The following is a 16312-nucleotide window of genomic DNA, read 5'->3' as shown; positions in this document are numbered from 1 at the left end:
TAAATAGCTTAAAGTAATATTAAAGAGACAAAGGTTTATATATTTCAATCTTGAAGGGAAAATGATTTTTTTTCTGCCAGTCAACCCATTATTACCTCCGTGTCACCCGCCATCTCAACAGACGAGCATTATGTCTAATCTTCTGTGTGTGGCCTGTTTAATTTTGTAATGTAGAAAGTAAGGTTCTATTAGTTATAACTGAATGATAGAGGTAACGTTACACACAATTTCTGATTCCATTTATTTTTTTTTATATAATTCAACAAGTGAAATCAATACATATTTTTTTAATCTGCTTTCTTTAATAATGGGGAGGGAGATGTTTTTATTTTTTTAATTTTTTGTGGTGACTTTAAAAAAACACACTATTGTATCTATCACAGTTTTGAATACCCCTTTTGAGTCCCTCAAAACTGCTCCTTATTGGGATTCTGTTAGTAACTATTTAGTATAAGTGAAAGAACCTTGGTTTGGGATAAACTGGGGTAAATTAGAGTATGTTCTATGACTGGACTAATGTGTCGATGCTCAGGTCTGATAGTATGGTCTTAATTCATATTGATAGTAGTTAGACAGCAAAATAAATGGCAAATTTACATGCTTTGGCAGTGGTTTAACTAAAAGAGTCTTTGTCCCTGTATGAATTAGGGAGAACTTAAAGCTGTAAACATATTTGGTTTAATCCTATGATAAGCAGAAACAAAAGCTATGTAGTTGTAGTGAACTGGCATGGGATATTGTATTAACATGTATATTTTTTAATGTGTATCATCAAATTTATGTGTGTGAAAAGTTGTGGGTCATTTCCCCCCATTCATCTTGTTTAGGGGTCATGATTGCTCGGCTAATGAACTGTCTTTGAAAAAAAATAGCTTCTAACTAATAAAAAAGGTAAAAAATAAATTTTCCTCCTTTAATATATTACAATCCATTGTTTTATAATTAGAAATGTGATTGTACAGTTAGAAACAGACTTTGAAGGCTTCATTGACTCAGTACTTCAGTACTTTGATTACACTTGCTTTGATTTCAACGATGTTTGGTTTTTAGAGTATGGTCTCATGAGACGAATGGTGTTGTATAGACACGATTTCAGTTTATGTTCTTTCTCAATAAATAAGTAGAAGGCTAATGCCCCCTTTTCTGTGCGGTAACAAGGCATAAATGGGGAATGCTGTTTAAATTTATTCCAGAGGTTCTAAAAACACTTTGAACGCATTTCAAAACATTTTACAGTGCCTAAGGGATTCAGTTGAACTTACAGCATTCATCGATATATGCTCTTTTTCAGTAATTTTTGGTCAAACATGGTAACAATGCCTGATACCTTTACTTACTGAGTTAATAGGGCATGGTTTGCCAGGTGTACGATTCAGACTCTTCGAGAGCCTCTTGGTTGTACTCAGCAGCACTCTACTCACAAAAGCTCTTGCTTAAAATACTGTTAATGTGTAGCTACGTTTGTATTCTAGTAATCGTTTCGTTACAACGTGAGAAGTTTCATATATTTGTGTAGACAATATATTTCCGTGGTATGAAGGATAGAACACGAGTTCTACCTGGGGGTCTAGGTTTAAAGAAGATGTACTTGGTTTGAATGGTTGGAATTCCTGCTCCATACCCCAATGGCAGCAAGTCATAAAAGAGCTTGCCAGACAAGATCTAGCACTGCTGGAGTAGAACCACCCCTAGCATCTAAAGTGACCTACGATTGGAGGTTATGTAGAGTTTTAAAACCTTTGAAAGAAAATATTTGTTGTATTTGAACATTATAAACCTTGTTCAATGATGACAGTGTTAGATTGAAGCTGCTTCGAACCCATTTTAATCAAAATGTTACCATAGATCATGCTCTTAGTTAAGAAAGTAATTCGGTGTTAATAATATTAAACAAATAAAGCTTTTATTGTTGCTTGTATCAAAAGACAACATTATATTGAAAGTGATCTGACTTCTTCGTTAAAATGAAGGTTTTTCGATCACTGTCTTCCTGAACTTCAGTAAGTTTTATGGTCATTACAGCGAATTATGCAGGTTATAGAGAGAAAGAGTTGTTTAATCTGTTTACCTCAAATATATACATATACATTGAAATTTTCTTTACGGAAGGTACAACGGAGGAAAATCCTAGAACAAAGTACAACGCCGGAAATAAAAACAAAACACATATAGAACACAATATACGATATAAAATAACAAAACAATTACGAACAGAAATAAACGTACAGCACTTACACTAAAAAGACGGGTGAAATGAGGTATTCTGGAAAGTGAGAAGTTTCTGTTTCTTGCAAGACACCCACTATGCTGCGATTATATAATATTGTGATGTACAAATCAATAATGTTAACGTTTGGCCCAGGTTTCACTGCATCGATCCTCCAATTATAATGAGAAGCAATAGAATTAGTGTAAGTAATAATGTCACCAAGCTAATGAACACAAAGAAAAACCAATCTAAAATAGCAGAAATCTCTGTCCAAGAGAACAAGTGGTCTTCTGCATAGTCTTCCACGGATCTCTTTTCATTAATGGGTGCAGAATCTGGTCGGATCTGCCCTTTAGATGAATTCTTCGCACTACAGCAACAACACCCGCAACCACGCCAACAAGATAATGGTATGAAAACTTTTAACACTATTGATACAACACGATTCGGAACTGCGATGTTTGGGCTTCTCTGATGAACTCTTATAACTACAACACTCAAAAAGACACAGACTACACCGAGACAAAGCGTCAATGCCAGGTATACAGCTGCAAAACATATAATACATGTATTCAAACCTTATTTATTAACCAACAATTTTATGTATATTTTTAAGTATATTTAACATAATTTAGAACCAAGAAAAAAGAGGCTACAGATATAATAAGAGTGAAAACATCTTATCGATGCAAGTGTCTGTGTTCGGATTTGAACTAATGTTTTGTTGTCGCTAACTTATGAATTTAAGCTCTGTAACTGATATAGTTACTTTGGGTGCTTGAAGTATCATAATTGTAAGAATTTAGGATAATTGTTTGAAGGTTTACTATGAAGAATTAACTTCTTTACGTACTTGGGCTATTATTTCCACATGGACATTTTGTGATTAACAGCTAGTAGTATGTTACATCTTTAAATTTTTAACTTACACAAATATGATGTATGCTGAGACGACGATGGCATGGTGTCCTGTACTAAAGTTAGCAACACGGCCTCAGCCAACAGAACAGTCAACGAGTAACCAACTTTTTCCCCACTCTCAACTGGAAGTATGAACACCAGAGTACTGAGGGCATTTGTCGCTAGTATTGGTAGTATTGTTGATGATATGTAATGGGATGGGTTGCGTTTGATGGTGATTTGGAATTCTACGACAGCATAGGTACGTATTGTTCCCCCTGGTTTAGTTTCAGTCAGATTTTTTGTTTCTGTTTTGCTAGACTTAACAGTCCATTCTCCATTTTTCCTATAATATAATGCATTATTTATTTACTGACACAATTAGTCTTCACGTTACTTAGTAGTCTCTACTTATTTTAACCATTGCGAGTAACAGTTGTAAGAGATTTGTAAATCTAATGCCATCGTCGTTGTCATTGCTTTTTTATTAATCTGAAGAAATGTCATTGTTCAGTTACCTCGTAAATTCTGTTGTTGGGGCCGTTTTAAAGCTTTCTTAAAGGTGTTTTTACACTTACTAAAAACCTATATGATGATTTCTGAAAGTTTTACTACGTCGTATTTATGTTATACGTCGGTGCGTTTCACCATATCCGTTTCCTTTTCTATGATTGTCTTCACTTGTATAAAGCTACACACTACTATATTATCTTAACGTTGAACCATAACTTATAGAAAAAATATGTACATAAATAATTTCAACTTTCAGCCTTTGCTGATATCTTAAATACAGACGTTTCACGGCCATCGTCACACTTTGATTGACCGATATAAAAAAATGTCTCACAGATGAGACCAGATTTTACGGCTAAACGGATTTGAAGCTCACTTGCAGTACGACGGGTGCCGCTAGTGGAGCATGACATGCTCACACTTATGTTAATCCCGCTTTTTTGTAAGAGTCAATATTTCAAGTGCATTGATTCTTTTGTGCACTGCCTTATTTTTCATATTTTCCCTTTTTTTTAATGTAATTATGTTTTGTTATGTTGTCCATATGATGTATTTTAAATGTCTCCCGTTCCTGTTTTTTTTCCGTTTTGGGCTTGTCTTTGAATTCTGATGTCTCTGAATTGTTCTTCCGTTTTGATGTTTTGGTATTTTTAGACGATATTACAGCTGATAAATATCTTCTATTTACACATACATAATAAACGACTTACTTCATATCCTCAGTCTTCACATCTTCATATAATGGCGCAATAATAAGCTCGTTGATACTGTAGGCCCAACTCGTCAACTCAACACTACAAACTTGCACATCAAAAGGAAAATACTGAACATCTACATCACAATGTGTTATAAATATCTTTGGCAACTCCCATTCAACTTTACCAGTATTTTCTACGCGGAATTGGAGATATTGATCATTCAGAATTGAAACGTCATCTATCCTAAAATGTTTTAAAAATCAAAGTTTATCTTGTCAAAGGGCATTTTGCCTTACTTTATAAACCTGTAAATGAAATCTTCAAATACTGTAAGAAATTAGAAAGATATTGTGTACTGGAGAGATAGCTCTTAGTTCCATGACCAGGATTGTATTGTAAATATATATATATTTATTTATTTATACAAAGGTTCATTGTATAGAGAACATTATTTTGATCAATCGAATGCCGAAAGCACGTTGATACTCGAGTTGCAGTCAAGAGAATGATCAAAGTTGAAAGCAATATCATTTTCAAAGAGCTGTCAATTTATCAATATATCCTCTACATAAGTATTTTGTGTTTTTTTTTCATTGAGAGTTTGAAGCGTGTATAACTGTGTGGTAATGCCCTCTAGACATTTCAGTTAACACTCATTAATGAATACCACGTGACCAGTTTTCCCGATAAAAACAGCTCATTCTACTCTAATATGAAATTATTATATTATTAATATTAGACCATTTGTTATAGCCTTCTATGACACGTGACATCTTATGTATTATAGGACAAGAGCAGTGAGAAGCAAGAAATTGTATAACAATTGAAGGCAAACATACTTAAAAACAATTAACTGAATTTAAAACCATCTGAAACTGAAAGCATTGAGAACAGTAGATGAGTGTTTTGATTAAAAATACTTACGCATTGTCCACAAACAATTCTGGTTTCCATATTTCTGAATCGTATGCAAAATAAAACTCTGAGTCATAAGTACCAGTATTCCACACTAATCTTGAATCTTCCCATTCCTATAATAAAGTGAAACAAGTGTATACATGCATTGTTGTATAACTTTAAATAATCCTATATTTGGAAGAGTAATCAAGGGAACCAAGGTTATAGCGGTAATCAAAAGAATGCAATCCAGGGACAAAGACCAGACATGAAAAACAGACATACACAACAAAGAACATAAAGTAACTAAAATCATACATACAAAGTAACAAAAGCAAATGAGCAACTCGGACTCCACTAAAAACTGGGAGCATGGACCAGGTGCACCGGTAGGGTAAGCGTTCTCTGCTTTTCTAGAAACACCCACCGAGTTGCTCATAAAAAGTCAAGTCCGGGGTAGACAAACGAGGAAAGGAAAACTATGACCCGTTGAATGAATCAGTTTTCATGGTGCAGATGGATACACCATAACGATCCACGAGTTCATGATGACTTCAATCCTGTAGCACCATAACCCTGTTCCAGAAGCATATTTGTTAGAGTACTCTAACGAAGTGAGTAGAACAAAATAAAATTCATTTATACATGTATTTTGGAGGAAACTTCACGTATCTTTGGAGAGAGAAAATAAAACACACAGATCCCAAACTGCATACTTTGACTGATGATCAATCCTTACCATAGTTATCCATCCTGTCACTGAAAACTGTTGGTTCGTGATGTCCTGAAATTCGCAACAACATCGTGTTATTATTGAAGTAAATTTCATTTCGTAGACCATAGTATAAAGAACAAAATCTTTCAAGTCAGATTTTTTTTTCAAAATTCAATACAAAATTGCCTATTTTCAATATCATATGAAATATTAATCCCAAAAATCAGCTAGGATAGATATATTCGACCTCTAATTGCATCCCTATTCATTCTTTTTTGTACTGCACTGCATCCAATCTTGCCTATATAGTACTTTACGATACTATCCCAAACCCACTCCACTTGCATTGAAGTGACCGATTATTTCTAATGCTGGTAGTTTTGATGGTAATGTCATTCTTCGATACGTTCTGACTCTCAGTAGTTTTTGTATGTATGGTGTATGATATTCCATGGAGAGAACTGAATGTATTATTAAATGAAATATTTGTTTGTTGTGTAAGTTTATTTTTTACCTTACATTAAAGAGGTTTGTTAATGCCATATGAAACTAGTATAAACCAACCGCCGATTTCACGCACCTGTCTTTAGTCAGGAGATGTTTGTCATTAATGCGTCTTTATGTCGTTATATTACTTTTTGAAGAAAAAAATTGGTGATCCCTGACAGTATTTACTATTTATAATTAAGGTTATATGCTAAGTGGTCTCAGACATAAGAGAAATTGTTCTTCACAAACAATCTTAAGATAAATGACTGGAAATTTTGATCGAGTCAATCAAAGTTAATTTATCTGATGGATGGAATGTAGGTCGTTTGCTTTAACTATGTAGAACCACGTAAATTGGAAAGTTTCCCCATTGAATGTTGAAATGAAAAATGTAAGATCGAAATCCCTTTCAAAATTGGTTGGACATTTAGAGTGGTACATTTTTTTCTTTTCGGTTACAAAAACACTTGATCCAATCCATGGCCTTTTCACTTGTCCTAGGATAAATATTTTCAATTTTTGTCTTGCCATTTGTTTATCTCCTAGCATTTAGTTTAAAAAAACGCAAAAAGTTTAATGTTGTAAGTCCTTGTAATGTTTTGGAAGATCTATCAACGCATAAAAATATCCTAGATCCTCAGGCCATTTTTTTTAAAAAGTGGTAGTGAGTCGTGAGTATGAATTTTGGTTTGGACGCAACTAATTTCCGAACTTCCGGATACGAAAAAATTCCAGAATTTGAACATCATAAAAATAGGCGACGTGGCGGGCTTCTTCTAAGGATTCCTGAGAATCTAGGATATTTTTATGACCTTACTCATATGTGTTGTTATCCATATCTGGTCTTTGTTTGTTTGTTATATATTTTTGATTTCCGCTAGAATCTTGGTTCCCTTGATTACTCTTTTATATATATCAATAATGAAGAAAAGTAAACCATATTTTATAACTTACCGTAAATAAGATACAAAATACAAAAGAAGAGGTTAAGAACTTCCATGAGTAAAAAGAAACAAAGTGAAAATAAAACTTGTATGGTAGCACGGAACAGTTTATCTAGGTGTTATTATGTAGGATAGAGGATCAAATTAATGATGCATGTCACAACAAATCAATATTATACAAACGAGTGGTCTAGGGCGCTGGACTTTGTGCAGGCGGTGGTGTCATAGATGTCACAGCGGTACGAGTTCGAGTCCCGCAGAGGGAACGACCAAAAATTTGCATCGCAAATTTGACAGTTCTAACATCGTTGGGAGTTTTTCAGACCCTTCTATAAGTTTACGTGATCTTCCCTGTATCAATTTGATCCGATGGAGCAGTGTAGCGAATAGAGTCGTCACATTCTGAGACGTTTGTATAATATTGATTTGTTGTGACATGCATCATTAATTTGATCCTCTATCCTACATAATAACATCTAAATACCATATATTATAAATTTGGATATGCTTAAATTGTTTCTCCTTTTATAATACGAAGAGTATTATAAAATTATAACCAGAAACAAACAAAGTAGTGAATTAGAAATCAACGAAAAGTAAGCCAAAAGGCTAACTTGCCAGATTTATTTTAGACGGAATATTTCACTGTTGTACTGGTTCTCTTTTTTTCGTGTGTGGTTCGTAATAACACACAAAACTTTAACATTTTTTTGCTCAACAATTCAATTGCAGTAAATTTATAAAGTGCATTTTTTAACCGCTATGTGAAATGTTTATTAAATCATGGAAATTCCTGATACAAAAGTTTATATTCTTTCTTCGTTTTGTTATGCCTGGCTCTTAAGTTGACTGCCATAAAATTTGATTGCGGTCATTTGATATCTTCATGAATATCCCATATCCTATAAATCACACGACCATGGTTTCGTAGTTTGTTTTTTTAGTGTTCACGTAATGAGTTACACACAATTTTGAACAAAGTTGTTGTACTAATACCTATTTATTATTCCTTTTTGTTATTCCGGTTTCGACAATGGTCGTGACTGTTTTATTTTTATCTTACCGAAATATTAACACTCTATCAAATTTGTAAGCATTTGAAGTTTTAATTATTTTCACAGTATATTAAAACTATATGGATCAAATATGTTTTGTTTGAAATATCTATTCAAGTCGGAAAATTAAATAGAACTGCATTATTACAGGATTGATTCACACACTTGATAATGACTTAAGTTGTATTTGATATACAATCAAACTGTAAGTGAGTTAGTTCCTTTTTATAGTTTTGGATATAGATATGGAATTATTATATTTTGTACATGTCATTTAAAAGCCCTTATCACATTTTATTGGTAAACACTTGGCACAAGTAGTGTGTCGTTAAGTTGACAAAGTGAGAATGTTTTCTATAAATTGTTAAGGACAAACAAATATTTTCTTCCCTATTTAGTTTGCTCTTGGACTAGACTTTGTCCAGAAAAGATGAAAATAGCCATTCTTAATTTGAGTTTCTGCGGTTGCTAAATGATTGATTTTTGCAACTCTTTCCGAAATCATGAATGAAAATTTTAACACAACTTGCACTCTATAAAGAACGTCGGTTAAAATACTCGTTCTCGTTTGTTGGAACGCATGCAAATTTTCTACAATATAATTATGTCCCAAATAATGGTCCTGTTTAGTAACTGTTTACGAAGATTAATCTGATTTAATCGTGATAGCACATTTTACTGCATGACCTGTGACGTAAATTAAAGTCCCAAAGATTAAGATGAAGAGGTGATTAAACAGTTCAATCTAATTTAAAAAAAATATATATATTAGAGAAAAATTCATTACGTTTTGAACTATGCATAAGTATGTACGTTTTCTTAAAGTCTAACCCCAACATCACGTCATTTGTTGAGGACGTGTAAAAGATCATAGTTATGTTTTGTTTACGTGTCGATACACGAAAAAACAAGCTGAATTTTAAACCCTTCAATTCCTTATTAAGCGGGAAGGTCTTATCCCAACATAACATTACATGTTGAGGACATCATAAGGTGACAGTTTTGTTGATCCCTGAAAGTTCACTACAGAAAGTTTCACTCACAATACACGCAAAAATCATATGTTTTTTTTAACTTCATGGAAATGTACGCAATTTGAACAGTTTGATGGCCATGCTATCACATTTCAAAGATGTACATGCATTATTATTTTCCCCACATTATTTTTACACATTTTAGCTAGTTCCAAATATGAATGACAAAAACAAAAACAAAAACAAAAACAAAACAAAAAACAACTAGAAAAAAAAAACAGATTTCCAAACAGATAATGTGGTAAACTCAATATATATTGATGAATTGAACGAAATTAGAAAAGCCCAAAAAATTGTTTTTGCCAGCTTCCTCATGATGTTTATAAGGAGTAGTTATAAATTACAACTATTAATATTTTAGTTATACTTACTAAGCCATTTATAGTCAGTAAATGAAGACCTATTTGCATATTGACCTGTTCGGAAGGTCGAACCAGTCTATCATACCCATTAAGTGTATTTGTTCTGGCATTCTTCTCCCCTACTGCTGTCCAACAGTCTACCAAATGCCATTCTAAAAAAAAATATAAATACTTTTTTGCAACCTTTGATGTTATGGCAGAAAATTATAATTTGACTATATTATATTTCAAAACCAAAATAAAATTTTAAAAAAAATGGGAGGACACGGGAAATATTTTAAAAGCAAAAAGCCTCTTTAAGGCGGATTTTCGGTTATACATGTTTGTTAAAATATAAGAAGAAATGTCTTTATAAAATTCTCAGATTGTTTTGACTTGAAAAGGACATTCGCATACCAAGGTGAAAACGTATTTTCTAATACGATCAATTCTGAAAATCAAATGAAAACAATGTTATTTACAATGTATGTAAACAACTAGTTCAACTAGCACATTAGAAGAGCATAGGTTTATGTAAATACGTTCCCTTTTTTATTTTTGAATTTTGTCTAATGACCCACACTTCTCAAGGTGAGTCCGACTTGGTCATTTGCTTTTGTTACTTTGTATGTATGATTTTAGTTACTTTTTATGTCTGTTTTCCATGTCTGGTCTTTATTCCTGGATTACATTTTTTGATTACCTCTATAACCTTGGTTCCCTTGAATACTCTTTGTCATAGTCTTAGTTTGTTTGTTAATTTGCAAGGAATAAATTGTCAATCGACGAATTGATACCAATAATCTAAACAAGAGATTTGGATTCGTTATCAAAATTCTAAAGCGAAATTAAAACGTAAAGTAAAAATAAATATCCCCAAATACTATGCTTTTGGACCCTGACGACTTGATATTGTTATAAGACAAATGAGAGGCGGAGCATCATTTCTTAATTATGATCTTCATAAAGTAAACATTATTGGTAATCCAGCTTGCAGATGTGGATTCAAATTAGAAACTCAATACCACTATTTTTATGAATGTCATTTATACAGTCTCTTAAGGCAGAAATTAATGAATGTTCTTGCGTGGTTATAGGGAAATTTGACAATTGATCTAGAACTGATTTTATATGGAAATGAGGATCTATCCAACGAACAAAACGTAATATCATAATTGAAGTCTGTTTTTACTATATATATAAAACTCCTTGTTGCTTAAGTTTCTGTTACTTCCTCTTAACAGGCACACCATGACACAAAAACATACGTCATCTTTTTTTCTTTTTTCCTCCATATTTAACCATTTAAAGCTTTTTTCTCCCTTCCTTCATATGTTCATATGATTAATTTAAAACAAATATATTTCTGTAAGTGCATGCTCATAAGATTATTGTATATTTCTTAAAGGGGAAATGACTACATGAGTAAGATGTACTTCTGTCCAATCCCCTTTGTACGTTATTCGACAAATGAAATATGTTTAAACTAAACTAACGCTGTCGTCTGCTTTGTCGTCATTTGCGTTAATTTGCGATAACTTGAGTAAAACCTATTTGATCTTCTTAAAATTTTAATACATTGGTTTTAGGAACATGTCGGAGGGTCCTGAAGTTTTCAGAGGATTTTACCACACCTCTTGTAAAAATAAGGTGTTAAGGATAAGAAATGGGTGATATATTAAGAATTTATATGGAAAATTCATTAATTTTTATTATGCATTTCAATGTCCTTTGAAATTCTGTTTTAGAAAATGTTTTAAATAAGGTATACTCTATTACACTTACTTTAAAACGTTTTGAAGCAAAGGGGTCATGTATACCCTAAATATTCTATTCCTTAATTTTTGGCCCGAAATCGAAATTGTTTTTATCGGATTCCTTATAAAATATCCTTGCCCTAATAACTTAATCAGATATAAGATCCGAGTTATTATGGGTCAAAGGGTCCTCATCCCAAATAAATGACTTTGTTATTCTTGGTCCGAATTTAGAAAAAAAATTAGATACCTGATGACATTTTTACAAACATATTTCAGATATCTTTGTTCGGTTGTTGAGTTATATGACACCAAAGGAGCTAAACCCTAATACTATGGACTTTTCGTGTTTGGTCCGATTTCGAAAATTTGTGAATGAATTTTAAATATTGTGCTATAATTACATGCAAAGTAACAAAAGAAAATGAACAACTCGGACTTCACTAAAAACAGGGAGCATGGACCAGGTGCACCGGAAGGGTAAACACCTCAGTTTTTCTAGAAACACCCGCCGAATTGCTTATGAAAAGAGAAGAAAGGGATAGACCAAAGAGGAAAGTAAAATTATGACACCTTGAACGAACCGGTTCTTAAAAGATACAGGTAATAACAAACAATCTTAGGATAAATGCCTGTTTTTTTATCGTGTCAATGAACATTAATTTTGGGCCTATATTATCTGATGGGTGAATGTTATCTGCTTTAACTATGTAGAATCATGTGAATTGGAAAGTTCCTCCACTGAATGTTAGATGAAAAAATTAAGATCGAAATACCTTTCTAAAATTGGTTAGACAACTAGTGTGGTACAAATTTTTAACTTTTTGGTTACCAAAAACACTTGATCCAATCCATGTACTTTTCAAATGTCCTAGGATGAAAATTTTCAATTTTCGTCGTGACATTTGGTTTGAAAAACATGCAAGAAGGTAAACATTGTAAGTCCTTGTAATTTTGCAGAAGATCTTTTTACTCATATGTGTCTGGTCTTTGTCCCTGGGTTACATTCTTTTGATTTTCGCTAGCATCTTGGTTCCCTTGTTTACTCTTTCAAATATATTAATTTTGAAGAAAAGTTTATCATATTATATAACTTACCGGAAATAAGATACAAAATACAAAAGAAGAGGCTTAGAACTTCCATGAGTAAAAAAGAAATACAAGTGAAAATAAAACTTTAAAATTTAAATACTAAAGTAAATCAAACTATTATTGTAACATACCTGCGCAGATGCCTATAATTATTACTCCGAGTGAGATTCAGGCAAATCCAAGACAAGAATGTAGAGTAATGTCCGCACTAATCTTACATTTGATGGTCGAGTCCAGGAAAAGGGGATGGGTTTCCATCAGAAATATATATATATATCAGAAACAAAGTGGAGATTTGAAAATCAACGAAAAGGAAGCCAAATGGCTAACTTGCAAAATTTAATTCAGACGAAATATTTCACTGTGGTACTGGCTCTCTTCCTTTTCGTGTATTGTTCGTAATAATACACATATCTTTTCAGCTGACAGAATTTTCTTTCATGCTCAACTATTCAATTTCAGTTACTGTGTAATGTGCACATGTAAGCCAAATACAGACATTTTTTATTTTTTCTTCTCTTTTTTTTTATTCCTGGCTCTTAAGACAAATGCGTTTAAATTTGAATATGTTTCATTTTATATCTTCATGAATGTCATAGATCATATAAAATCACAAGACCATGGTTTCGTAGTTAGTTTTTAGGGTGTACATGTAATTTTTATTTAAAAATGGTTGAAATAATACCTATTTATTATTTCGTTTTGTTGTTCTGATTTCGGCAAGGGTCGTGACTGTTTTGTTTTTGTCTTACCTAGATGTTTACACTCTATTTAATTCGAATAGCATTTGGAGTTTTTATTATTTTCAAAGTGTGTTTAAAACTATATTGTTAAGATATGTTTTGTTTGAAATATCTATTCAAGTCGGAAAATTAAATAAAAATGTATTGTTACAGGATTGACTCACACACTTGATAATGACTTTAGTTCTATTTGATTTACAATCAAAAGGGCATTTCATACTGTAAATGAGATAATGAATTCCTTTTTTATATTTTTGGGTATAAATATGGAATAATAATATATTTTACATGTCATTTAAAAACCTTTATCACATTTTATTGGTAAATACATGTTACAATTAACGTGTCGTTAAGGTGACAAAGTGACAAATATTTTCCCAATTTAGTCTACTCTGGGACTGATTTTGTCCAGTTGAAAATTAGCCATTATTAATTTGGGCTTCTCGGTTGCTAAATGATTGATTTTTGTCACTTCCCTTTTTCCGAAATCAAAAAGAACGTCGGTTAAAATATGACAACTCGTTTTTGTTAGTTCGAACGCATGCAAATTATCTACAATATAATTATGTCCCAAATAATGGTCCTGTTTAGTGACCGTCTACAAAGATTAATTTGATAAAATCGTGATTGCATATTTTACTGCATGACCTGTGAAGTAAATTTAAATCCCAAAGATTAAGATGAAGAGGTGATAAAACAGTTCAATCTAAATTTAAAAAAAAAAAACATTAGAGAAAGATTCATTACATTCTTAATAATGCACATGTATGTTTGTTTTCTTAAAGTCTAATCCCAACATCACATCCTGTGTTGAAGACATGTATGAGGTCAAAGTTTTGTTTTGTTTACGGATCGAGAAAACAAGTTGAATTTAACTCTTTAATTCCTCATTAAGTAAGAAAAGTCTTATCCCAATATCACATCATGTGTTGAGGACATGTATAAGGTAAAACTTTTATTTCGTTTACGAATCGACAAATGGGAAAACAAATTTTAATTTTAATTTCATCTATTCCTTATTAAGTGATATGTCTTTGGAGCAAAACTTTCTGCTTAGTTTGGGCACCTTTCACATTAATCGTATTATCGTTTGCTATATATCTTTGTTTTATTTTATTTCATTTTGGATATAATGGCAATTAAAATTTGAAAGAATATTCAAGGAAATCAAGGTTATAGCGGTAATCAAAAGAATGTAATCCAGGGACAAAGACCAGACATGGAAAACAGACACACACAACAAAGAACATGAAGTAACTAAAATTATACGTACAAAGTAACAAAAGCAAATGAGCAACCCGGACTCCAAACAGACGGGTATTTGAGTTTTCTCTCCTTTCCAATTTGAGCTTGTTTTTGTCGTTCCGAATGTTGGATAACACTGATTGCATTTCCAAAATTTTTACCTCTTTGAAATAACGGACTACATCAGACATAAATTGGTATGTTTTATTCGCAACTGACGAAGAAGGTTGTGCCTTCGATATATATTGCAGATTCGATACAATATAAAGTCTGCAAATTTTCATCATTTGTTTGTACGCTTCAAGTTTTCCAAACTCAATAGGATATATTGTATGCAAATCTTATATTTCTCATGTTTGATTTCATTTGGTATAAAATTTTGTCAGACACACTTGTGCCCAATTATTTCCATTAAAACATTTCATTTACAAGACAAAATATTGGATATGGCTTTCATTTCTGCTTCAGAGGCCCATGATGATGAACTTCCATCAGTTTTTTATAATGTTTTTTTTTTTTGTTCGTCCTTCTATTTCGCCCGTGAAATATTGTTTGTATTTTGCTTTATTAAAGATTATTTTATTACAAAATGTATCTTGCACAAACCCATATTTTCCTTCCATTTCGGTTAATTCGAACGTATTGAAACTCTTAAAAAGACTTTTTCCATCACTAGTCATCCTTTTTGTCAAAAAAGAAAAACAAATAATAATCCCTCTTTTATCAAAATCTTGAGATGTAAAACCATTTTTGTTCTCTTTCAATCTTGGATTGTAAACTATCATACCCATCTTTCATATGATTTTCATTTTCATTTTCATTTTCAATATTTCCCTTTCTTTTTTTATCAATCTTCTGAATTCTCATTTATATTGTTTGACCGACTATTGTTATATATATCACTTATCACTAAGTTATTAATCCTTTTGTCCTTGTTCTAAAATTAGTTCAATATTTTTATTTTCAGCCGGGTATTTTGAGTTTTGTCTCCTCTTATATTTGAGCTTGTTTTTGTCGTTCCGAATGTTGGATAAAATTGATTGCATTTCCAAAATGTTTACCTCTTTGAAATAACGGACTATCTCAGACATAAATCCGTTGACATTCGTTAATTCGCAACTGACGAAGAAGGTTGTGTCTTCGATATATATTTTGCAGATTCGATGAAATATTATTTATTTCTATTCATGAAGAGAATTCGTATTTAAATTTATAGAAAATAATGTTACTTTATCAAAGTCAAAACTCTTGAATAATGGTCTTGTTATTTATTCTTTTGTTCTGATGGTATGTTGTATTTATCAGCGTCCAACCATGACCATATTTATACTATTATATCATAAATGAACAATAATAATGGCAATAAGTGTAAATTATGAGTTGGTAATGAGGACTGTAATTTTCTTGCCCTAATTGCACTAGCATGGCCATTTCTTTCCAATGGTCGAATATTGGCATTACCATGACAATTTATGTGTGTTACATGAACAATTGCACTGCCATGACGATTTATGTATGTTGTTTCAATTTTGCATTGTAGCACTATGATTGCGAATTGTTCCAATGTTTTAAGAGGTTATTGTTTCAGTCTGTAATATCCAAGACAACTTTATCTACATAAATCGGTCATTTAAAAATGTCGATATCAAATTCTAGAATAGAATTCCTGGATAAAAAACA

The 16312-nt window shown here is 32.1% G+C and overlaps 1 protein-coding gene across 2 annotated transcripts; it reads right to left on the bottom strand.

The window, feature by feature from the left end:
• Positions 1-1877: 1877 nt before the first annotated feature.
• Positions 1878-13226, bottom strand: LOC148611128 (acetylcholine receptor subunit alpha-like). Of its 2 annotated transcripts, none has more exons than XM_088591288.1 (7): positions 12776-13226; positions 9826-9968; positions 5957-6001; positions 5245-5351; positions 4333-4563; positions 3139-3455; positions 1878-2757 (listed from the first exon to the last, which is right to left on the bottom strand). In XM_088591288.1, exons 2-7 carry the CDS (start codon positions 9862-9864, stop codon positions 2366-2368), a joined length of 1131 nt encoding a protein of 376 aa, XP_088447414.1. In that variant the 5' UTR covers positions 9865-9968; positions 12776-13226; the 3' UTR covers positions 1878-2365. The 2 variants fall into 2 exon arrangements, with proteins under 2 accessions (XP_088447414.1, XP_088447413.1); XM_088591287.1 differs by lacking the exon at positions 12776-13226 and adding an exon at positions 12651-12759.
• Positions 13227-16312: the final 3086 nt, after the last annotated feature.

Source organism: Perna viridis, chromosome 7 (genome assembly GCF_037379345.1).
Source record: "Perna viridis isolate PV_CMFRI_1.1 ecotype Kerala chromosome 7, ASM3737934v1, whole genome shotgun sequence".
Lineage (NCBI taxonomy): Eukaryota > Metazoa > Mollusca > Bivalvia > Mytilida > Mytilidae > Perna > Perna viridis.
This window is presented reverse-complemented; position numbering and strand designations above follow the sequence as displayed.

What these genes read in the sequence shown, in the direction of transcription:
- LOC148611128 (XM_088591287.1), bottom strand. Translation starts at nt 12,696, where the DNA reads ATGGAAGTTCTAAGCCTCTTCTTTTGTATTTTGTATCTTATTTCCG. An exon ending in TATTTTGTATCTTATTTCCG is followed by an intron (nt 9,969 to 12,650) that starts GTAAGTTATATA and finishes ATTTTTTTTTAG; the next exon opens with AATGGCATTTGGTAGACTGT. An exon ending in TCAGCATACATCATATTTGT is followed by an intron (nt 2,758 to 3,138) that starts GTAAGTTAAAAA and finishes TATGTTTTGCAG; the next exon opens with CTGTATACCTGGCATTGACG.